The sequence below is a fragment of the Staurois parvus genome, unplaced genomic scaffold (genome assembly GCF_062004578.1).
Source record: "Staurois parvus isolate SC_StPar_1 unplaced genomic scaffold, SC_StPar_1.0 ptg000096l, whole genome shotgun sequence".
Taxonomy (NCBI): domain Eukaryota; kingdom Metazoa; phylum Chordata; class Amphibia; order Anura; family Ranidae; genus Staurois; species Staurois parvus.
The window spans coordinates 18543943-18568729 of NW_028317892.1; the positions used below are offsets into that span (position 1 = coordinate 18543943).

Genomic DNA, 24787 nt, shown 5'->3' on the forward strand with positions numbered 1-24787 from the left:
GTCCTGTGAAAGGAAAACCTTAGGTAAAGTTATGTCTAGGAGCAGGCCCAGATATTCTAAACAATGAGATAGCTTCAGTGTAGACGCCTGAAGGTTTAGGACCTCTGGAGGACGTTTGTTGGGCATTGGCTGATAGAGCTTGTGCTGATCAGAAGAAGATCATCTAAATAGCTAAGAAAGAGGATGCCTTGAGATTGAAAATAGTAAGAGAGAGGGGAAAAAAAAAAAAACACAACAAAACACACACAAGCAGAAAGGAAAATAAAAATAGTGTGATGATAGTTGCTGTTGCTAACATCAAATTGTGTTCCCACAATAGTAAACCAAATTAAAAATAAATAAGTGATGTAGCACTGCTAAATAATAGCTACAAAAAATAAAAGAGTGACATAACTGAATAAAATGTCCATAGAGTCCATATATGTAAAATCAATCAATTTGTAATAAAGATGCTGCCATAATTCATGCATTTTCTTCTTGTGCTGATATCCCAAACACCATCAAGTAAAATAGTGCACATAACATAGTACCACCTCAGTGCTCACAGAACTCCCACCTCAGAGCACATGGAAATGTGCTTTATGATATCAAATAGGTAAAAGGATCTTCACTTTTTCAATCCACAGCCATGTGATAGTAATCAAACACCTTTGAGCTTTCAATTGATTGTCAAACCATGCTCCTAATGAGACAATGGATGGTGTCCTGGGGTATTTCCTCCCAGATCTGGACCAAGGCATCACTGAGCTCCTGGACAGTCTGAGGTGCAACCTGGTGGCGTTCGACGAACTGAAACATGATATCCCAGAGATGTTCTATTGAATTTAGGTCAGGCGAGCGTGGGGGCCATTCAATGGTATCAATTCCTTCATCCTCCAGGAACTCCATGCATACTCATAGCATCACAAATATGGGAGTCTCAGTCAGGAACTTGGGAAGGCTCGCACATTGAAACTGTTAAACTGTTTGCACTATCATATATTGTGTATTCCTACATATATTGTTTTTTTTCTTTGCCATTTCAATGCTTATTGTACCTCTTTTTATTGTCCAAATGCTCACCACTCGATGGGTATTTGTTATTGCACTTGTCATTTTTAAATTCCTTAATAAAAATTTATTCAAAAAAAAAGTGGCTGTGTTTTCCTGTAAATGTGTGAAAAAATAAGGCAAGTAAAATTATATAGTGAATATTGTAATTTAATATACCAACCTAATACTGTTATCAGAAAACAATATTTTTCATGAAAATGGTCCCAATGGAAAAAAGCATCTTAGAGTGCATTTTATCTGGCTCAAAGCAGTCATAAATTCAAAGACTAAACATTATATGAAGGGCTAATGAGCAATGCAATCTAATATTGCTTGAAGGCAAATTTCCTTTGAACAGGAAACTTATTTTGAAGTCTTAAAGTAAAATGAGAGAAACATGCTGCTTCATTTGCTGACCTCTTGAGAATGCTTGTTATTGCCTGTCTGATTTACATACTTTAGAATAGGAGTGAAAATAAAGCCCACTACAAAGAAACGTTGTCCACAGTGACCATTCACATTTCTGCTTATACTATGGGAAACAAAAATCTATGGAAAAACCTTAATTTCTACCAATTTATTATTCATAGGCCCCACAAACCTGTAATCATCTTGCAAGGTTTTTTCTGGGTAATTAATTTAAAAAACAAAACCAGAGGATCTACATTGCAGTTATGGAATGGCATCTCAAAAAATCTGCAGTAATTTTTTTTTGTATTCGGACCAATTTTTTTTGTGTGCATTAGGGTCCAGTTCAAAACTGCTAAATCAACATCAGAAAATCACCCTTGATAATTGTATCAGTTATATTTAATACATTATTAACTATTTTTACTATCTTTTGGCTAGTAAATTTGGCTTAGATGTGTAAATGACTAAGATTTGAAGCCCTGGATTCCCAAGTACAACGTGACTGCAATGCAAACATGTCTTCACTTTACAATTAATGCATAATACTTCTTGCTTCAGAGATAAAATAATCTTGGTACATTTTTTTTTCTATTTAAAGCACAGCTACACCCCAAAACAAAAAAGTGTTAACACTCTTGCTGTGTTTTTTCATAACACACCATGACCAGAGTAGTATGTTACCATAGTAACATTGTACTACTCTGGGGAAGTGATCAGTATTTTTTTATTTTTTTTTTTTACACATTATGATTGCTTATCACAAAGAATTTAATTACTGTAAGCAAGCATTTAACTGAATTAAATCAATTAAAGAAATCAAATTATTCATTCAGGTTCTTTTGTGATGACACAGATGGGCTGTTATTGGCCCAGTCTGTACCACGTGATTACGATGACAAATCACATCTAGTGATAATAGTGACACAATTATATGCAATGGATGGCATGAACGCAAGCAATGTATTGTTTACAATTGTCATGTAACCTGCTGTGATTGGTCACTGCAGTCACATGGTACTGGCAACGGGCCTGTACACAGATCTGTCATCGGCTGTGTCCGTGGGACACAGCTGGAGACAGATCTCGCCACAGTGCAACCCCGTGCGAGGCAGGAGGATGTCATTAGATTGTAAGCTCCAAGGAGCAGGGCCCTCCTAGCCCTCTTGTATTGAACTGTATTGTCTCCCATTATACTGTAAAGTGCTGCGCAAACTGTTGGCGCCATATAAATCCTGTATAATAATATGACGGCCCACCCAGATCATTGAGAGTCCTGCTCAGCCGTCATTTTGCTATTGGGAACTGGTTAAATGTTTGTTTTTGGTTTAAATATGCTTTAAGAATATGTATGTAGTACACATGGTGACATCCCCAAGTTTTAGTTTTTATGTGACGTGTACATCCTTGCTCGCTTACAAAAATCTGAAAACCAACGGTCCTGCACCATAGCATACTTGTTTTTGAAGGACGAAGAAGTGTTTGTACCTGTGCTACTCTGAAGCTTTTGCCTTCTTTATCACTCTTTTATATCACTGGACATGGCTCATAGTGATTATTTCATCTGTTGTCTTTGAGAAAATAAGTATTCATCAATAACACACTTTAAGTAACTGGAACCTTCCCAAAGAAAAAAAAGTGTTCAAAACACAGTTTAAAAAAAATAGGACTAAATTTTTAAGAATTATTTACTTCTCATTCAGAAATGTAAACATACAACTAGAATTTACCAAATAGTAACATGTTTATTTCACTCATGTTCTTAAAAATAGTTCATCTGCAGTTGTCGCAAAAACATCCTACTGTAAAAAAATATTGAACTGTTAGGAAAAAAGCAAAGCATGAAAAACAGACCCAAAAATGTTAAGATTTTATTTACAAAGTTTTTTTTTTCCTCTTTTTGCTGTTTGTTGTACAGAAAGTAAAAATGGTGCTCCAATGTCTATTTAATAGGTAGCCATTGACAATCATGACTCACCAATCACACCCTTAACTTGGTAACCCTTAAGAACCTCAACATAATAGTAAAAGCATTGACCCAGTTTGTTTAGCTGGACATTTTGAGAATATATATATATTTTTAATCTCTGTATATATATATAATTTTTTTTTTTACTTTTTGAGACTTAACTATAAACCATGATGTAAGCTTCCAGTAGGGTTTATTGGCTGTAGGAATGTCACAGTAACGACTCTTTGGCTCTTTTTGGGTGTTCAGGGATAGGGCTTGTTTTCATTGTTACAATTTATTTGTAGCCTGTTTTTCAATAATCCACGAATGGGGCCAGTTCAATCAATACTGTATAATCCAATAAAGTCCTTTTTTTCCCCCAAATTTCCCAAATGACTTAGTCTTCCTCTTCATCACCCTCATCATCTGTTTCCCTCTTCCTCTTCTCTCCTTTTCCGACTTCTTCTTCTGGGGTGAAAAAAATATGGTTATTCTTCTTAAACAAGCATCCCACACAGAAAGCCATTCATACAGCTTTATATCACTTAAAGCAAATAAATGATTTCCATATTCTAATTCACCACACTGATGTGAATGTAGGGACTGATGTGAATATACTAATATATATTTATATATATACTGTATGTAATTATGGCAATTTGAAAATGAATTCAAGAGAATACTTTGATCTTCAGTATTTTATAAGTATGTTAACTAAACTTAAAGCAGAACTCTGTGGGAAAAAAAAAAATCTTATTATATATAACCACAGGTGCTTGCATACCAGTCAATAAATTGTCAGTAGTACTGTATTTAGTCCTGTTGTCAGTGAGAAAGCCAGCATTCTTTACTGCATGAAAGGCTCTCTATCCCCTTCATATCCTGTTCACAAGACCAGTGGCTGATATGTCCTTTTCCCCACAGCCACTGGTCTTGTACATTCCCCCTTGTAGTCCTTTAAAAGCAAGTGTTGCTGCTCGCTCCAGTAGGCAGACCCGCGATTCTCAGATAGCCCGGTCTGCTCCGTCCACTGCCCGGTCTGACCCGCCTCCTATGACAGAAGAGTGTGCAGCGATGCAGGTGGGCAGTGTCAGTGTCCTATTTGTAAACACTACTGCTCCACCTGCCCATACACCCATAGTCTCGCTCACTCAAGACTCAAGCCCAGAGCATATTGGGAATTGTAGTCTCAGTGATCAGCATCAAACAGTAACAGGAAGTGACGTCACCACTTCTGAGATCCCTCCTCCCAGAATCCGGGGACTGGAGGAAACTGGGGGAAAAAAATTACATCAATCGCTTTTTTAAACAGTGAGTTTTCTACAAAGTTTACATTTATATTGAAAATTACATTAACGGTTTTGCTTAGCTATGTAAACATTGCTATTGTGCAGATTTTAACCCCATTCCAGAATTCCTCTTTAACCGGTTCCCGACCGCTCTATAGCAGAAATACTCCTACAGGGCGGCAGGGGCACACAAAATCACGTATATATACACATGATTTTGCATTTCCGGATAGGGGGCGCGCGCGATACGCGGCTGTCAATCACCGGGTCCTGCCGAGTAATTACTCGCCGGCGCCCGGTAATTTCTGACGGTCACCAATGGGGAGGAGGGCTGTTTTGTTTACGAACAGTTCTCCTCCCTCTTGGCTCGGGCACACTGTTGTGAATGGCTGTGCACAGCACAGCCATCCACAGCAGTGTGCTTACTGTGAAGCACCAACACACGACCCCTTAGTAAAACACTCCCTGCACATAGTTCACCCTTTGATCACCCCTCATATTATCCCCTTCCTGCCCAGTGGCATTAGTACAGTGTCAGTGCTTTTTTTTTTTTAGCACTGATCACTGTATTGGTGTCACTGGGGATGTCAGTGACACCAAGCCAGTTCATCCCAGTGTCAGAATGTCCGCCGCAGTCTCGCTATAAATCGCTGACTGCCACCATTACTAGTTGAAAAAAAATTACAAATTCCAGTATCTATACCACCATTTGTAAACGCTATAACTTTCACGTAAACCAATTAATTTACAAATATTGGGATTTTTTTTTAGCAAAGACGTAGCAGAATACATTTTGGCCTAAATTTATGGCGAAATTTGATTTTTAAATTTTTTTACTGGACATGTTTAACCTCTTCACGCCAGCCGAACGCAAATGTGCGACCTCCTGGCGTCTGGGCTTAGACACCGAGCAGCTGCACATTTGCGTTCTATTAAAAAAAGACATACGTGCTGAGAGCGCGCGCCCCCAGCACACATGTCCGGTACTCAAGGAAAAGTTCCGATCTCCTCTTTTGATCGGGACCTTTCCCGATCATGTGACCGCCGTGACGGCGTGTCAGGGCGGTCACATGACCCTAAACCCCGCCCCCGGCTTCTGAAACCCTTAAAGGGCCGGGAGGCGCCGCAGTGAAGGGGTTAATAGCAAAAAGTCAAAAATATTGTTTTTTCTCAAAATTGTCTTTTTTTTTTTTTTTTATAGCACAAAAATTAAAAAACGCACAGACAATCAAATAGCACCGGAAGAAAGCTCAAGTCATGGGGAAAAAAAGAACGTAAATTTCATTTGGGTGCAGCGTTGAAATTCTCCGCATAGACAATATGTAATATTGATAAAATTTGATTTGTGTTTAACATGTTGGCTAGAAGCTCACATTGATGTAAGAAACAAACTAATTGTGAATTAGACTAACCATCATCCTCATCTTCATCCTCTTCCTCATCTTCGCGTCCAAAGTCTTCCTCCTGAAACAAATAGATTAGGATTAGCACCCTTCTAGCTTTAGTTTTAACATGCATTTAGACAAATGAGGTTGAATGCATCATACAGGCTTCAATGGCAAAACAGCTTGGATTATTACAAAACAATGCAAGCATTTACTGGAAGTAAATGAGAAGCGAGTATTGGTGGGCTATAACAGAACAGATGCCTGGGGTCCCAGACTCCAGGGGATGCTAAATAAAAAAAATTGCCATTCAGTACTGTTTATGGTAAGGCTAGGTTCACACTGCTGTGATCTGATTTCCAGTGTGATTGCGTAGTGCAGCTTGGATAAGGTTTGGTGTGATACTAGCGTCATTTTTGGCTCCATAGAATATCCAAAGTAGCACAAGAACCTTCTCCAAAATTGCTCCATGCTGAGTTGCGTTGATGTGAACGGGCCCCATTGAAAACAATGTGATTTCCATTGTCATGAGATTTAGTGAGACTAAAATTGTACTAGTGCAAAACGGAACTCAAGTCAATTTCAGGCAACATTAAACTTTTTTCAGAAGGTCAGTAAAGCAAGGTGCTGATGTCCACTAGATTTTAAAACTTACAGAATCCTATCGATGATTTTAATGAGGTTTTATCACAATGGTGACAACAATTCTGCTAAACAGAGTTGTTGTCAAGGTAACTGATGCGTGTGGATGCTGCTAAATTTGGCCTGGATATCCAGACATCAATGAGGGCGTCAGCAAAGAGCTAAAGCCCAATTAAAAACACTTTTTGTTTTAGACAGAGCAGGGAAGGGTTGGAACCCTTGTCAGGTTTATATTGCTGTTTATGCTCCTTTTGGGCACAATTCCCCTTACTACCTGACAGAACAGGACAGGACAGGACACATTACCCACTCTATCCAAAACTAAAATTTTTTGTTGGAGTTGGGTTTTGAGACTGGTACTATAAACTAGTGGAAATTTATATTATAGATAAAACCGTATAAATACATTTTAATTGAAAAGTATAAAAGCTATAATTACATCTTCTTCTCCACTTGCATCTTCTTCGTCTTCATCTTCTCCCACTTCTTCCTCCTCTTCATCCTCATCTTCTTCCTCATCTATATCTTCTTCCTCCTCACCTTCTTCCTCGTCATCATCATCTTCCTCTTCGCCCTCTATAAAACAAGGTACATGTGCTATATACTGCATTACTAGATAGATTTGGTGTCCACCAAATAGAAAATTGAAACATTGCTTGGATTTTAGGAATTACATAAAAGCTATTTAGCATAGGAAGAATGGTACAATATCAACCTCTAGGCTAGTCTCACATTTGTCCTATTCAGGAACATGTACAAATCCATAAGCATTCCTGCAACGACCAAAAAAAAAGTGCATCCTTTTGTAGGCGTATGGCGGTAGCCATCAATAGTTAATGGCACCCCAACACACAAAGGGGTTGAATTACTAAAACTGGAGAATGCAAAATCTGGTGCGGCTGTGCATTGGAACCAGCCAGCTTCCAGGTTTTTTTTAATCAAAGCTTAATTGAATAGGTTAGAAGCCGATAAATAAATATTGATCAGTTATGACACCAGCCATTTGAAGGCTTGACCATCAAGTTAAAAGCACAAGCAACTGCGGCATTTATTCACAGCATACCTTGAATGTAACGGTTCTGGGAAACCTGTTAAACTGTTGGGTTTAGTTACACTTTAAAGCAAGACTACACCCTTGACAATTCAGTTGACAGCATCTGTGACAGCCATCATTCATGGCATGTCTTTATTTACCTGTTTTGAGAAAGCCAAATCAATATTTAAAGTCAGACTTAATGTAGACCATTCTAAATCTATTTTATCAATTTCTGTGTTAAAGTAGGATTGTAAATTACACGAAATGCCATATATCTTTTTTTCATAATTACCACTGCCACTTCCTCCTCTGTCCTGATGAAGCAAATATTGGGAAACACGTCGACTGACAAGGACTGTTTGCCACACGTTCCTGTGAACTAGTCACAGTGGGTACTTGATGCACTACATATCTATATACATGTAGTGGTAAAGTTCTTAGAACCCATACTAGGTCTGATTGTATTGTACTACAACAAAATGTATTATAATTTAAATGATACTGTTGTCCCGAATGCTGTGCCAGTAAAGTCTGATACATTTTAAGCCTTTGTTTGTTGTAGAAGCAATTAGGACATGGTACATAAGTCATATTACACAGCCCATGCCAGCCAATCAAAACAGCCAAAGAACAGCACCTGGAAGAACCCAGGGAGAAGATGCTGGCACTGGCAAGGGACTTCACGAACGTCAGATTGGTAAAAGCAATGTACATATTTGGGCCTTTAGCGCCACTTTAACTATTTCTTAAAATAGTTACATTCAAGACACGCCATGAATTACAAGTCACATTTAATTGTGCTTTCAATGGAATTGTCAAGCCATCAAATGGCAATAAAAAGCAGTAGTAAAGCATAGCTGCAAAGAAGCACAAAAAAGCTTGTAAAGAGTAAGTATGGCTGGCCTTATACATGCATATAACTGCAAATCATACATAGAGACAAGCTTTTTCAAACATTGCCAGAAAGAGTCAATTTTTTTTTAAAGGTTTATTGAAAAACCAGTACCATTTAAACATCTTGAGTGGCAGGCCAGCACTACTTTCTTCCCCGGTCACTAAAAGCAGAACTGAAATCCCACTGTAAAAACCTGAAAGCAGGGGGTTTTTTTTGCATGAAAGACATGCATCGTCTCTTCTGCAACCAAATGCCCCTACCTACCTCCTCACCATCTCCTCTGGCATTATAAACTGAGCTGCGCATGCACAGCTCAGCTAACAATGCCGGGTTGGTCTCTGAATGCCAGGATGATGGCCTCCTGCGCATGTGCAAGAGTTACGCCATGCGTTGGCCTATAAAATGGCCTGAAGAAGATGATAGCACAGGACCGTTGGACAGGCAAGTATGGAGACTTCAGTTATGATTTAGAATGGAAAAAACCCCATCGACTTTAATGGTTTCCCAAAACAGATACAATCAAGGCATTTGAGGAATGATAAGTGTCACAGCTGCTTTTTCTCTCAACAAGACTTACAAGCCATCTTATGGCTGGTGTCACAACAGCTAAAACAGAGGCTAAGATGGCAAGTTTCTTGTCTGTAAAAGATAGAAGGGTTTAGGTCTGCTTTAAGACCGTTATGCAAAACTTGGCATAATACAATATCTAAATCAGCCTTGCAGAAATACACACGGATAGTTTTGAAAAATGTCATGTTTATATCACACACCTTCATCTTCTTCCTCCTCATCAACACCATCCCCATCAGCTTCTGCATCGGAATCTGGAGCTTCTTTATCATCTTTGTCATATCCATCCAGATAAGTCAGCTGAGGAAGGAGTTTGAATACACTTTCTCTGTAGTCATTAAGATTTGTTACTTCACAGTTGAATAGGTCAAGACTCTTTAGATGCTCCAATTTTTTCTGAAAATAAATCAATCATTTTCTCATCAGCAAGACAACGCTTACCAAAAGGAAGTCAAAATGAATGACATTTAAAATGTAAACAGAATGTTGATTCAAATAGATTCCTTCACCCCTGCATACATCTACAAAGATTTCACCTTTATCAGGCTGATTTGCAGCCTACAGATTTTGAGGACATTTCAAACTGCTATGATTTTTGAAAAATTAAAACCAAAAGAAAAAAAAAAATAATAATAATAATATAAAAACTATCTGATTTCAAAGTAAGCTCTGGTGCACACCAGTGTACCTTTGAAGTCACGCTACTTTAGCGTGACTTCAAAGCCGTTGATCAGTGCGATTTCATTGCAACCTCATTAAACAGATGTTAATGCAAGTCGCACCGAAAATGCACAAAAATAGTGCAGGGACCTTTTAAAGTCCCTGAGACTTGAGTTGCAGCATTTTGAATGGTTTCGCAAATGCGGTGCAACTTGTCATGCGACTTCGAACTGTCAATTCACATGACAAGTCGCACTAGTGTGAACCAGCACTTGCCCAACTGTTCTTATTGTAATAATAAACTAACCAATTAAAGTATGGGGAGTGGGCCAGTCTGCAAGCCAGTTATTACACAGATCGTGTCAGAGCACCAGTAACTGTGGACTGCTAATTCCACAGTACAGATGAAGGTGGGATTGCTTCAGTTCCACAGGGGGTTAAAGGGAAACTTTAATTTGTGTCAATGAACAAGCATGCAACAAGTGCAGCCAGAACTCTTATTCTGCATACTTATTCTGGACCCAGGATCACTGAAGCCACTGAATAAAGCAGTTCTAAATAAACCCAAGCAGAGTGGTATTGCAATTTAATACAAAATCCGTTATTACATATCTTATACAAAAAAAAGTGAAACCTTGCAAGGTAATCAAACACATAAAACACACAACAGTAAAATTTAAATAAGCACTCCAGACTGCAATATAGCCAGGTCCTCAGTAGCATCAATTGGAGATGCCAATGACCACACAGATGCTCAAACAAATGCCACGGATGCATATAAGCCTATTAAGGAGAGTGGAAACAAAAAACAGCAAAGCGCTGTGTACAAGATAAATGTGGAGAGGGCAAAATAAAAATGGTCATCGATATCATGAGTGCTGCAAATTAGTGTCCTTAATCATGAATGATCTTATAGGTAGGATTTTACAAGTTCCAATGACCTTGGAATAAAAAGTTTTAAAGGTCATATAAATATTCTGAAGAACACTGTAGAGTTATCCAGTTATATCCATAAAAATAGATCATGTAGATCAGGGCTTAAAATTTCAAGTCCTGCGCTACACACAAACATGTACACACACACACACGTACACACGTACATACACACACAGACACATGTATACACACACAGACAAATGTACAGATACACACATGTACGTACATACACACACCCCCCCCCCCATAAAAAGTTGCAGTACTTCGTTGTTCACTCACAGATCCGGGTACTGCACTCTAGGGGGAGGCAGAGAGCACAGCACACCTTCCTTCCTTCCTTTGCTTTCACTGCGCTCAGCTATTGAGCAGTCTGATGGCTCCCAGTGCCAATGACAAATCCGGCCTGAGCTCCGAGCCTGCTCAGCAAGACGGCCCTGGGGGACACACTCACCCCCACCATAATTTCCACTCGCCATTGGCGAGCAGGCGAGTGGAAATTTCAAGCCCTGATGTAGATCACAGAAAATGCAAGCAACAGGCATCGTCCATTATGACCGCAACACAGGAGCTGGAAAAGATGGCAACTGCTTCAGCAATAAACATGTAATGCCATATATATTAGCTTCGAACTGGCATAAGGGTTTAACAGATCAGCATACATTTAGACGTTAACACAGATCCAGCTGAAGTGGAAAGTGAAGGTAGATAGTTGCATAGGAAGATCACAATTGAATCATTCACGAAGAGTGTACCCGACACTTCATGACTTGGTAGTGAGCAGTTGATCTCTCTGCATACTTCTGTTGAATGCGGTCTGCATTGAGCTGCACTGTTCCTCATTGAAGTGGTCCAAATGTTCCTGGCAATGACTCCTTTTTAAAAGCAGTTAACAAGTTCTTGCAGTGTTTAGGCACTGCACGTGGCTCCAGATTCGGCCTGGTTTGACGCATTTCATCCGCCAATCACTGCAGACTTTGTCAGAAATGTGGGTGCTGGCTCTGCTGATTTGTTTAAAATGTCCATGGTTGGGCATAGTCATATTGAATTTTAGTAAATCATCTGAACAATCATATAGAAAATTCCTGGGATACCAGACAGGCACCTACATAGGAGCAAGCATTGACTCACCAACTAGTAATAAAGGGTAAGAACAATGCCCTTGCAGCAGACATCTTCACAAAAAGTCAGCGATGCCTTGCAGATAGTTCTCCTTCACCTATTCTTGTGCAGTAGTGAACTAGTAAGTAGGAACATGACTGCTATGTAGTTTACAGGGAAGTGGGTAGCCGCTTATTTTTCCCCCATGGAAAATTGTACTATAGGTGACATTTCACAAAAGCATAATATTAGCTAAACTTCCACAAAAACAGAAAAACATTGGAGTTATGCGACTTCTCATCATTTTTCTAAGCCCCCCAAAAATAAAATAAAATTATTTTAATTTAATAAATAAAGGTGGTTTCCATACTGATCAGCAGGGATCCGTTAACAAATCCCTTTCTGTATCAGAACAGAATGAAATGGATGTCTTGTTTTGTGACTTTAGTGTCTGTTTTTTTTCCCCTCCGTCTTATGATATAGGAAAAAATGGAATGTAACATACCCATGTTAAGTCCAGAGGTAGGCAGATGTAAATTGGATGTGAATACGGTTACATCCCCTTACTGACAATCTGTCATGTTTAGGTCCGAAAAAGAGAAAAAAAAAAAATAAATAAAAAAGGAGAAAAAAAAAAAGGCAAACTTTTTTTTTTCCTTTCCTGACCTAGACGGAGGTAATCTAAAGTAAATAGATGTACAGACAGTGAGCTATTCACATCCACCTGAAAAACCTGACAGGCGGACCTAATGGGACCTGATAGAAATGACCAAAGGGATCTAAAGGGAAGAGCAGGAGATTAGCAGCAAGACTAAAATTAAGGGCTGGTTCACATAGGATACAGTTCACTGTGTTTTTTTATTTATTTATTTTTTAAATATGGACAGAAGATGTGTTCCAATGGGATAGTTCACACCAGTGCAGTCAGTTCTGGTGCATTCCAGTGCACAAAAAAAGAAAAAAGTAGAACATAATTAATTTTTTCTGTACAAAACTGTAGTGGAACACAGCAAACATATCACGTGAAGAAAACCAAAGAAACCTTGGAAAAAAGAAAATCAAAAGGAGGTAAAAAAACACTGGAACGCATTGAAAACGCATCAAAAAAGTGCATGCAGAAATACATCTGGAAAAATGTATAATATAGGCTTCATCTGGTACATTCAGCTTTAGGGCTGATTCACACCACATGCAGTCCAGTGAGTTTTTTTTTTTGCAACAAAAACACATGGATAGTAGGTTATATGGTTTCCAATGGCATAGTTCACACCAGTGCAGTCAGTTTCAGAAAAAAAAAAGTAGAACATGCAGCATTTTTTCTGCACTGAAATGTACTGGAAAGCGGTAAAATGAATCCAAAACACACCAGAATGCATGTGTCTATATTGAAGATGAAGAAAAAAAAAAAAAAAAAAAAGGACTGGAATGAAACAAAAAATGCACTGGAACGCATCAAAAACATATATACAGAGACAGGGGCAGACTGACAACTTATGGGGCCCCCGGGCAATAGGGTATCATGGGGCCCCTGTGTCCAAACCCACACTCAAACCATACCCAAAAAAGCCTATGAAAGGTACCAGGGGCATCTCATGGGGCCCCCTACTGACCCTGGGCCCTCGGGCAGTGCCTGAGTTCCCAAATGGTCAGTCCACCCCTGTACAGAGAATAATCTGGAAAGCATCCAGACTGCGTTTCTATGGTGTGAACCTCCCCTTAATGTATATTAGATAAAAACAATGGATTTAAAGCGGTAGTAATGTCTGAAATAAAACTTGTTCCTAAAGGTAAACTTATTACAAGTCCTACTTTTAGGTACTGTGAATATCTACTAAATTCACACCGTTTAGTAGATCTTCACATCGGCCGCAGCCAAAGACATCACTGCATATTAGGGCAGCACAGTGGCTAAATGGTTAGCACTTCTGCCTGGCAGTACTAGGATCATTGGTTCACATCCCAACCATGGCACCACCTGCCTGGAGTTTGCATGTTCTCCTAGTGCCTGCGTGGGTTTCCTCCAGGTACTCCGGTTTCCTCCCACACTCCAAAGACATGCTAGTAGGTTGACTGGATCCTGTCTAAATTGGCCCTAGTATGTGTATGAATGTAAGTTAGGGACCTTAGATTGTACACTCCTTGAGGGTTAGGGACTGATGTAAATTTACAATATAAAATAAATTGACGGCGCTATATAAGTATGTGAAATAAATAAAATCTGTCACCATGCATATTCAAGCAGCCGGAGAGTGGGAGCTCAGCACTGGAGGGCTAGGCTTTAATGGTATGTCTGTCATGACGTGCTAGTATGCAGTGCCCTATTAAAATAAATTATTAGAGTTTCTACCACTTTAAATGCCATAAATTGAAGTTCATCTTCTAATGAAAAGGTTCTCTTAATCTTTTTCTCTTTATGAATATCCAACTTACAAAGAACACAAATGAATGCATAAATCACAGTGATGGTGCAATGAGCCAAGTGCAGTAATCAAGCTTTAGTTTACTGTGGTTAGATCGGTAAGAATTCATTTTGATTGGCTGTTATAAATGAGCGCATTTTACGCTTGTTGAATGCCTGTATTCTTTGGGAAACAAAACATCCACTATATAAACATACGTACTTCTGACCTTATATAACAGATCAAACCACTGTGATGTCAAATGCTTGCAAAAACTGTAAGCACCAACACACTTGGAAATGTTCTAGACTGAGAGGGCAGTGTGCGCTGCCTCACCCATATTTGCATTCTGTGAACTTGGTCTAACAACATATTTGTGTGTATGTCTGTGACACAGCTGGGATAAAGGTCATCCTGGACTGCTACAAATTGACGTAGAAAAATTTGAACTTCGTAATGATTCTAACACACTGCCCTTTTTGCCTCCTTTTCAGGATCACTTTAGTTGGAAGAACTTAGAAATATGTGGGGGAACGGACTATAGCAACAACATCTGAAAATTATAGGTATTTTGCTTTTGCTACTGAGGACATATTACCCATGCACAGCGTGTTTTCATGCTACTACTTTGCCAAAGCAAAATCCACAGAAAAGTGGTGGAATTACTTGATGAATGAATCTCAGAGCAGTTATAGAAAATAACAGGTTTGTCAAGACCTTTCACAAATTAACCTATGTTGTGGAGATGACGTTAAACTTGTGTGACTGCTGTATCTACAAAAAGAGTGTTAGAAGTTTAGAAAAATAAAAAAAACAACCTGAGTTCCATGTAACCCTATGGCTCCTTGAACTGTGGTTCCATGGTGCCTGCATAGATCTGAGCCATTGGCATGACACCAACAATCTTTTTGGCCATCTGTAAGAGGGACACTCTTTCCATACACCAGGGGTCTTCAAACTTTCTAAACAAAGAGCCACTTTACTGTTCTTCAGACTTTAAGGATTGAGGCCACTGGGAGTAGAAATTAACCCGGCTTTAGTACCCCATCATTGGCGTCCATGTGAGGAATAGTGCCACGCTGTTGGTGTCCGTGGCAGCAATTATACCACATTGTGCAATAGTGTCTCATATTAGTGGGAGACAAAGTCCCCCAAGGGCCTGATAATGGCAAGCAAAGGGCTGCAGTTTGGAGACCACCAATATAAAGGAGGATGTGGTTTTAGCAGGGGTTACCCATAGAACCTGAAAATTATTTCAGAAATCCTGAACTAGAGTTTTGAATGAGCATAATAAAAAAGTAAACAACTCCAAAGTTTCTGGTATACCAACCTTCCAAAACATACACATGCACGCGCACACACTTAAAGGACCGCTTTTAATCAGAGTGTAGCATCAAGTCAATTAAACTCCTGGGATATTGATCTGGTCAGCTAAGTAGCAGAGGGGGTTGTTAATCAGTTTCAGCTGCTTTGGTGTTAATTAAATTAACAACAGGTGCACTAGATGGGCAACAATGAGACAATCCCCAAAACAGGAATGGTTTTACATGTGGAGGCCACTGGCATTTTGTTTCCCTACTCATCTTTTCTGACTGTTTTTCATTAGTTTTGCATTTGGCTAGGGTCAGTGTCACTACTGGTAGCATGAGGCAATACCTGGACCCTACAGAGGTTGCACAGGCAGTCCAACTCCTCCAGGATGGCACATCAATACATGCCATTGCCAGTCTCTCTCAGCACAGTCTCAAGAGAATGGAGAAGATTCCAGGAGACAGGCAGTTACTCTACGAGAGCTGGACAGGTCAGTAGAAAGTCCTTAACCCATTAGCAGGACTGGTATCTGCTCCTTTGTGCAAGGAGGAACAGGATGAGTACTGCCAGAGCCCCACAAAATGACCTCCAGTAGGCCACTGGTGTGAATGTCTCTGACCAAACAATCAGAAACACTATATGAGGGTGGCCTGAGGACCCGATGTCCTCTAGTGGGCCCAGTGCCTGGCACCATAGAGCTCAATTGGCATTGCCATTGAACACTAGAATTGGCAGGTCCACCACTGGTGCCCTGTGCTTTTCACAGATGAGAGCAGGTTCACCCTGAGCACATGTGACAGATGTGAAAGGGTCTGGAGAAGCCGTGGAGAATGTTATGCTGCCTGTAACATCGTTCAGCATGACTGCTTTTGTGGTGGGTCACTGATGGTCTGGGGAGGCATATCCATGGAGGGACGCATAGACCTCTACAGGCTATACAATGGCACCCTAACTGCCACTAGGGATGAAATCCTTGGACCCATTGTCAGACCCTGCACTGGTGCAGTGGGTCCTGGGATCCTCCTGGTGCACGACAATGCCCGGCCTCATGTGGTGAGAGTATGCAAGCAGTTCCTGGAGGATGAAGGAATTGATACCATTATTCAATGCCCCCACGCTCGCCTGACCTAAATCCAATAGAGCCTCTCTGGGATGTCATGTTTCGCTGCCATTATCTCAGACTGTTCAGGAGCTCAGTGATGCCCTGGTCCAGATCTGGGAGGAAATACCCCAGGACACCGTCCGTCGTCTCATTAGGAGCATGCCCCGACTTTGTCAGGCATGCATACAAGCACGTGGGGGCCATACAAACTACGGAGTACCATTCTGAGTTGCTGCAATGAAATTTCAGCAAAATGGAGTGGCCTGCTGCATCATTTTTTCACTTTTCAGGGTGTCTTTGAAATCATTCCTCTGTAGGTTTATAATTTTCATTTCCATCAAACGATGGGGTATCCTTACGTTCCTGACACATTACCCAGTCCATATCAGTATAGATATCCAGCATGATATTTTTCCCCATTGAGATCAGATCTGTTTCCAAAGTGTTCCTTGTATATACAGTCAGGTCCATAAATATTGGGACATCTACACAATTCTAACATTTTTGACTCTATACACCACCACAATGGATTTGAAATGAAACGAACAAGATGTGCTTTAACTGCAGACTGTTAGCTTTAAATTTGAGGGTATTTACATCCAAATTAGGTGAACGGTGTAGGAATTACAACAGTTTGCATATGTGCCTCCCACTTGTTAAGGGACCAAAAGTAATGGGACAATTGGCTTCCCAGCTGTTCCATGAGCAGATAAAAGGTCCAGAGTTCATTTCAAGTCTGCTATTTGCATTTGGAATCTGTTGCTGTCAACTCAAGATGAGATCCAAAGAGCTGTCACTATCAGTGAAGCAAGCCATCATTAGGCTGAAAAAACAAAACAAACCCATCAGAGAGATAGCAAAAACATTAGGCGTGGCCAAAACAACTGTTTGGAACATTCTTAAAAAGAAGGAACGCACCGGTGAGCTCAGCAACACCAAAAGACCCGGAAGACCATGGAAAACAACTTTGGTGGATGACCGAAGTATTCTTTCCCTGGTGAAGAAAACACCCTTCACAACAGTTGGCCAGATCAAGAACACTCTCCAGGAGGTAGGTGTATGTGTGTCAAAGTCACCAATCAAGAGAAGACTTCACCAGAGTGAATACAGAGGGTTCACCACAAGATGGAAACCATTGGTGAGCCTCAAAAACAGGAAGGCCAGATTAGAGTTTGCCAAACGACATCTAAAAAAGCCTTCACAGTTCTGGAACAACATCCTATGGACAGATGAGACCAAGACCAACTTGTACCAGAGTGATGGGAAGAGAAGAGTATGGAGAAGGAAAGGAACTGCTCATGATCCTAAGCATACCACCTCATCAGTGAAGCATGGTGGTGGTAGTGTCATGGCGTGGGCATGTATGGCTGCCAATGGAACTGGTTCTCTTGTATTTATTGATGATGTGACTGCTGACAAAAGCAGCAGGATGAATTCTGAAGTGTTTCGGGCAATATTATCTGCTCATATTCAGACAAATGCTTCACAACTCATTGGACGCCGCTTCACAGTGCAGATGGACAATGACCCAAAGCATACTGCAAAAGCAACCAAAGAGTTTTTTAAGGGAAAGAAGTGGAATGTTATGCAATGGCCAAGTCAATCACCTGACCTGAATCCGATTGAGCATGCCTTTCACTTGCTGAAGACAAAACTGAAGGGAAAATGCCCCAAAAACAAGCAGGAACTGAAGACAGTTGCAGTAGAGGCCTGGCAGAGCATCACCAGGGATTAAACCCAGCGTCTGGTGATGTCTATGCGTTCCAGACTTCAGGCTGTAATTGACTGCAAAGGATTTGCAACCAAGTATTAAAAAGTGAAAGTTTGATTTATGATTATTATTCTGTCCCATTACTTTTGGTCCCTTAACAAGTGGGAGGCACATATGCAAACTGTTGTAATTCCTACACCGTTCACCTGATTTGGATGTAAATACCCTCAAATTAAAGCTGACAGTCTGCAGTTAAAGCACATCTTGTTCGTTTCATTTCAAATCCATTGTGGTGGTGTATAGAGTCAAAAATGTTAGAATTGTGTCCATGTCCCAATATATATGGACCTGACTGTATAAACACAAATGCACTTTTTCTTTTACAACTTTTTTTTTCAAAAAATCCACCATTACATAATTCCATATAAAACAGTTCTTTATGTATTTTGGTACCCCATGCAGAACACTTACATCGCAATTATATTACAAGCTAACAGAAGACTGCAAATCTAAGCTCAGCATTCTAAATTCTAAAAAACATTTTTCGTAACTACTCTCAGAAGCAAGGCATTTTGAACACCAAAGCAAAAAACAAAAACAAAAAAAACTAAGAGCTTGTGGCCAAATAAATACATACAATTGGAAAATGGGCCTTTTTCAGGAAGCACAAATACTTTTTCTGACAAAAATGAGTTGTCATTCTTGCTGGGCTGCTTGCTAGCTCTGTTGCAGCAATGACAGTCATGGTAAAGTTGTGTTCAGTTTCACTGCCCTGCAGCTTAGGGGTCAAATGTTGGCTTCTACATTAACTTTATCACGCAGATTTGAAAGTCTGAATAGGTGACAATCGGGTTTTGCATGCTAATGCACAGTAACGTACTGTTCTGAAGGTATCTTAGATTTCTTGTGTTCCAATGATTCATGCCGCTACAGGTTGATAAAACTCTTCTCTAAACTTACCTTGCATCCACAAAGTTGCATTTCACTAAGACTACGTTCACACTAGCCTTGTTTGCAAGCAGCAGACAGGCGTTTGGGAAGCGTTTTTACCGCTTCCCAAACGCCTGTGAAAATTCTGCACATTGCAGCACATGGTGCTGTTCACACGGGAGCGTTAGCATCACGGCAAAACGGACACCTCTGGTAGAGTCAGGAGGAGTTGAAGCCTCCTATTCAAGTCTATGGTGCCGCTCCGCAAACGCCCGGCCGGCGTTTGCGATGCGGTTGCGGGGCATTTGCGGTTGCGGGGCAGCATTCAAACTTCATTATAGGCGTTTGTGGGGCTTTTTTAATGCTTTGCAAACGCCTAGCAACCGCCTATAAACCGCGCATGTGGCGTTTGAGGAGCGTTTGCGGAGCGCTATAAAACGCTATAAAATGCTCCGCAAACGCCGGACCAACGCTTGTCAAACGCTATAGGGGCGTTTGACAAGAGTTGGAAAAACAGTCAAGTGTGAACGAGCCCTAACTGACTTGCAGAAAATGTTATTTACTTCATATTGTGGAAACAAATCATTTTAGCAGTTTACTCACTAGAGGGCAATATTGTAGCATTGAAAAAAATCTTGCTACAGACAAAAGCAATATTTTTAGCCTGAAACATTGAAGCAAATATAACTAAAACAGCACTATTCTGAAATTTAAAAAATATAGGAGCGATTCGATAAGGCATACGCAACATATTTCTAGTGTTGTACTACGAAGCTTTGCTCCAAGTTCATAAAACTGCTGTTCCATTTTTATAGTTAGTACCGTTGTGTGTGTCAAATTCAGATTCATACATACAATTGTGGATGTAAATAGGACCTCTTCCGTAATGACGTAAATAGCAAGCAGTGTGTTGCACTACTGCAGGACTAAAGATCATCTATGACAATGGCACGCTTTATGAATTTCATAGATCATGTGAAAGAACAGAATCAGTTTACCATGTACAGATATACTTGTGTCATATTAACCAACTCTGTACAATGGTTTTGCACATAGCAGCCCCGATCCTCCTCTTTTCGGGTACCCCATGGCCATTTCTGGTTCCTCCCCCATTCCCCCAAGCCGCTTGCTAAGGAGGCACCCTAGTGTGCTTGCTCCCAAGCCGGTTCCATGTATCCAGAAGACACATGAAGCATGGCTTGGCCCCGCCCCAACCCCTGCTCCCTCCTCACTGGCTGTAATTGTCAGCAGCAGCTCTAATGGCTCCCACTGCTGTGTCTGAGCCAATGAGGTTGAAGAGAGCCAAGAGAGTCTCTGCTCTTGCACATCGCTGCATCAGGTTCAGATAAGCATAAGGGCGGGGGCTGGGAGGAGCACTCAGAAGGTTTTTGACCTTATTGCAGAGAATGCATTCAGGTAAAAAACCTTCAGCCTTTAGAACCACTTTAATCTTACTCCCGTGTGAGGTTCATGTTTGTATGGACAGGTGTTCCCTGGATCCCTGTGCTGGCAGTCCCCATTCATGTCAACTGGGAAGCAACAGCTGCTACCAATTTGGCATTCATGTGGGCGTGGGTCTCCAAACGCAGACAGTGTCAGTTCAGGGACATGCACCTGCACGGATGTCAAACAGAGCAGCGGCTGTGTCTGTGCAGTTGCTGCGTCCCAAATGGGACTGCTTGCACGTGGATGCACGGAACATCTGTGCATCCCGTGTGGGAAAACACAGCCCTACTACTTCTAAAGTACTGGCGTTGATATAATGGGCACAATACCATGTGCAAAATGACAGGGTAGACAGGAAGGCAACACCAGGCCATACACGCAACAAAATTTTCAACAACTTTGCTTTATCGAAATGTCTATGTAAATGAAAGACTGGAGCATTTTAGGTCATAATTTTATACAGCCTGTATGATTTTACAATAAATCTTTTTTTAGATCTGTAAAATCTTCAGATTGTGATTTTCCACAATTTTGAGCTTTATCAATTTTATCTGCCAAAAGTTTCTTTTGTACTTTTAATGCCGTCATTTTGGACATTTCCCCAACTTTTCTCTTGAATTTGTCTCTATTAGGCTCTGTGTGCACAAGGCATGCCTTCATGCACAGAGAACTACTGTTCTCCATACATTTTATACTCTGCACAGGCTCTTTTCTCTCAGCCCTGGTTCCCTTCTCTCCCCCCCCCCCCAAATATGTGTGGGCAAGAGGAATGACAGGCCTGCAGACATCCATGTAAACCAAGCCCTTCGTTTTGAAATGTATTTTAGTCATAAAACAGTACACTTCAGGACAGATGAATATTTGGGATTTAGCATTTTGAGTAGTGGTGAACACAGTAGAGTATCTTCCAAGTGAAATCTTTAGAACTTCCATGCCCCCAGTTGTTCGGGAGATATCAATCCTCTGTTGCCATGGATGCTACTAAAAAGCACTTACATAAGCCATGTCCTTTAATCAAACCCTTACCTTCTTTACATTTGGATACTATACAAAAACTTATAATTGCAGTCGTGAGGCAAGCAGCCTGTAAAACTAATGATGGGCTGAAAGCTGCTGCGGCTGGATGGGGCACTAAGTACTACTAACGTTTAGAGTGGTATGCACCCAGGAATGAATGCCCAGAATGCAGACTTCTTGCATGCCGGACATTCATCCCTGGGCACATACTGCCCTAAACATAAGTACTACTTGGTACTAGTTCAGCTGAAGCAGCTTTTAGCCGCTCAGGTTTACAGGCTGCTAGCAGTGGGGCTACACAGTGCACATGTACCTTCTGCCCGCATCTAAATGCTAGTCTTTCCCGCACTGCAGCCAAACGCCCAGTGTGCATGAGACCTTGAAGATGTAATAAATTTGAATTAAATCAAAAATATGTCCTCTTAGGGCATGCACTTCTTTGAACATACACGATAATGAAACACTGCAATGTTCATTATCGGAAAGACACAACAGTCCAGAATGTTTCCATCATAAGTTATTCTACAGAGCTCTAGATCAGTGGGAATACTCTACTTACCAAAGGTTCCAAGGTGCTAATATCTTTTAATTTATTTCCACTGAGATTTAGATGTGTGAGGTTTGGGAGCTTCTCTGCTAGTACATCTAGACCTCCAGAAATCCGGTTGTCACTTAGTTCAAGCTAAAAACACAGGAATGAAAAAAATATTTGTAAAGGTGACCATTTTATACTGTAAAAACTTGCATAAAGAAAATAACCGCAAATAATGTTCCATGCACATATATGCAATTTACTCTTCCATTTGGCTCAATACGCTTTTTGTACTCCGGGCACCAGGGAATGCTCAGAAAGTTACAAATATATACTGAGTGCTCCTTTACAGAATGTATGTTCACAAGCACTGAAACCTCTTCCAAGCTAGCTGTTCATAGAAATTCATATATCTCAGTGTTTTTCAACCTTTTTTTAAGTCAAGGCACCCTTTAAATAGCAAAATCCTGGGGCACACTAGTCTAAAGGGCTTGTTCATACAAGGAGGTGCATCTGAGCACGAGCGCTTTTTCACGTTCCCACATGTTGCATTTTTGAACAGGCTGCTCTATGTTTGTGAAACACGCAAAAAAGGAACTGGTATGATTTTTATACTGTGCCCCACTAAAATGCCTGGTACTGTGGTACCGTGCATTGTATTGGGCGCAAACGTACATGCAACTGGTGGAAGCATGGTGGTGCCATTAAGAATTAATGGCACCTCTATTCATCTTCAAAAGGCAGTGTACTCTTTCACACGCATTCCCGCACTGTGAAAAACGCCCTAAAATGTAGTTTGTAAGGCAGATCCCACTTGCTAACACAAATCCCTCCCTCCATCCCCTATAGAGAGAGGAGGCAGGAGGGGTTGTACAGGATTGTGCAGCATTACATTACTGCCCCCACCCATGGGGAATGAGCAGCCTGGAGAGGAGGTGGGGGAGGTAATCAAGCCCTTTACAGTCTGATCATGAAAAAGTTACTCTGTCAAAGTGGAACGTCACTCTCTCAATCAACATGGACTATTTCTAATGCTTGTGCTGCTAGCATTAGAAAAGAGATAGAAAAGTATACCATATTTACCGGTTTTAACCTTTTTTTTTGCATTCCTGCTTTTACATCCTGGTTTCCATGCCTAGGCAAAAGTCATACATCCCAGGAGTCTTCAGGAGGCGAGGGTTCTCACCTTAGCCAATGCCTGAGCTATGGACAGATGGACTCCACCAAATAACTGCTACATGAATCCTCTACCTCTACTGCCCTCATCTGGCTACTGCCAGAAATGCCAGGCGGTGTTTTTTAAAATGATTTTTCAGCAAAATAAAGCTGGATGGATGGATGGATGGAGGGAGGAGTTGGTTTTGAATATTAAAAATTAATTCTATAGAATTTTTGCATAGCGTTAGTCAGATGCAGTGCAGTTCCACTTTAATGTCTGTGTAAAGAGAGGAGGGAGAGAGCTCACCTGCACCTCCTCCTGGCTCACTCCTCTATGCGGTTATCTTTACTCTCGCCGGCAAAGCTGAAAGCTATACAAGCTACCCGGCCTGTCCTTAGCAACCGATGACATCATCAGTTGGTAGGATGCAGGCGGATGGCTTGTACGGCTTTCAGTTCTGTGGCAACAGTACAGATAACAGGATAGAGGAGGAGAGAGCCGGAAGGAGGTGTGGGGTGGGCACTCTCTCTCCTCTCTGTACACAGATGTTAACACAGCAACTTTTTCATGATCAGACTGTAAAAGGGTTATGTGTCATTTTGCAGCCGGACCCAGATTGAAAAACCGATATATTCTATGACAGACGTTCAAAACATTTACATGTTTATCTGCATCTACAGTGCAGTCAATATAGTGTGAAAAGAGGAACATTTATCATCTTCCTTACACAAGGAAGTGCTATGAAGGAGGGAGTTTTATGACACAGACTACCCATACCATTGCTGTTCAATGCAGAAATTCCTGCTACTCAAAAGTGCACTACGCATACATAAAACATACCCCTGACCAATGCTTAGAAGCAAAGTAAAAAACAAAAATGGTATAAATCTAGCACAGATGTTTGGTAAACAATCACAGGCAGGTAGTTGGAATTGCAGGTAGCAGGATTGGAAAAAAAAAAAAAAAAAAATCACATAAAAGTTGACTGACACAGGGAGCAGTGTATTTTATTATAATAAAAATGCCACGATGCAAAAAAATTGCCTTTATACATTACAATTCATAATGTATGTGTTGTCCTCAAAATGAATGTTACTGTACCCCAAACAATGCATTTAGGGTTTTTTTTTTGTTAAAAGTACTGTCAATGGTGTAAATAAACTATGTTGGAATTCTTTTTTTATTGTAATTCCTACTTGACATGTATTTCCTTACAGTAAAACAAAAGTCTTCCCACAGAAAGTATGGGCAAACTCCAAGGTACATCATGTGATTATG

General features: G+C 40.6%; 1 protein-coding gene across 1 annotated transcript in view; it reads right to left on the reverse strand.

Annotated features, from left to right (window-relative positions):
- Nucleotides 1–3165: 3165 nt before the first annotated feature.
- ANP32B (acidic nuclear phosphoprotein 32 family member B) overlaps nt 3166–24787 on the reverse strand; it is a 61333-nt gene continuing 39711 nt past the window's right edge. The window contains exons 3-7 of the mRNA XM_089670956.1: nt 22378–22500; nt 9409–9604; nt 7147–7283; nt 6093–6144; nt 3166–3859 (exon numbers count right to left, since the gene is read on the reverse strand). Coding sequence (XP_089527082.1) covers nt 3789–3859; nt 6093–6144; nt 7147–7283; nt 9409–9604; nt 22378–22500 — 579 coding nt within the window. The 3' untranslated portion in view covers nt 3166–3788. The remainder of the gene's footprint in view (nt 3860–6092; nt 6145–7146; nt 7284–9408; nt 9605–22377; nt 22501–24787) is intronic.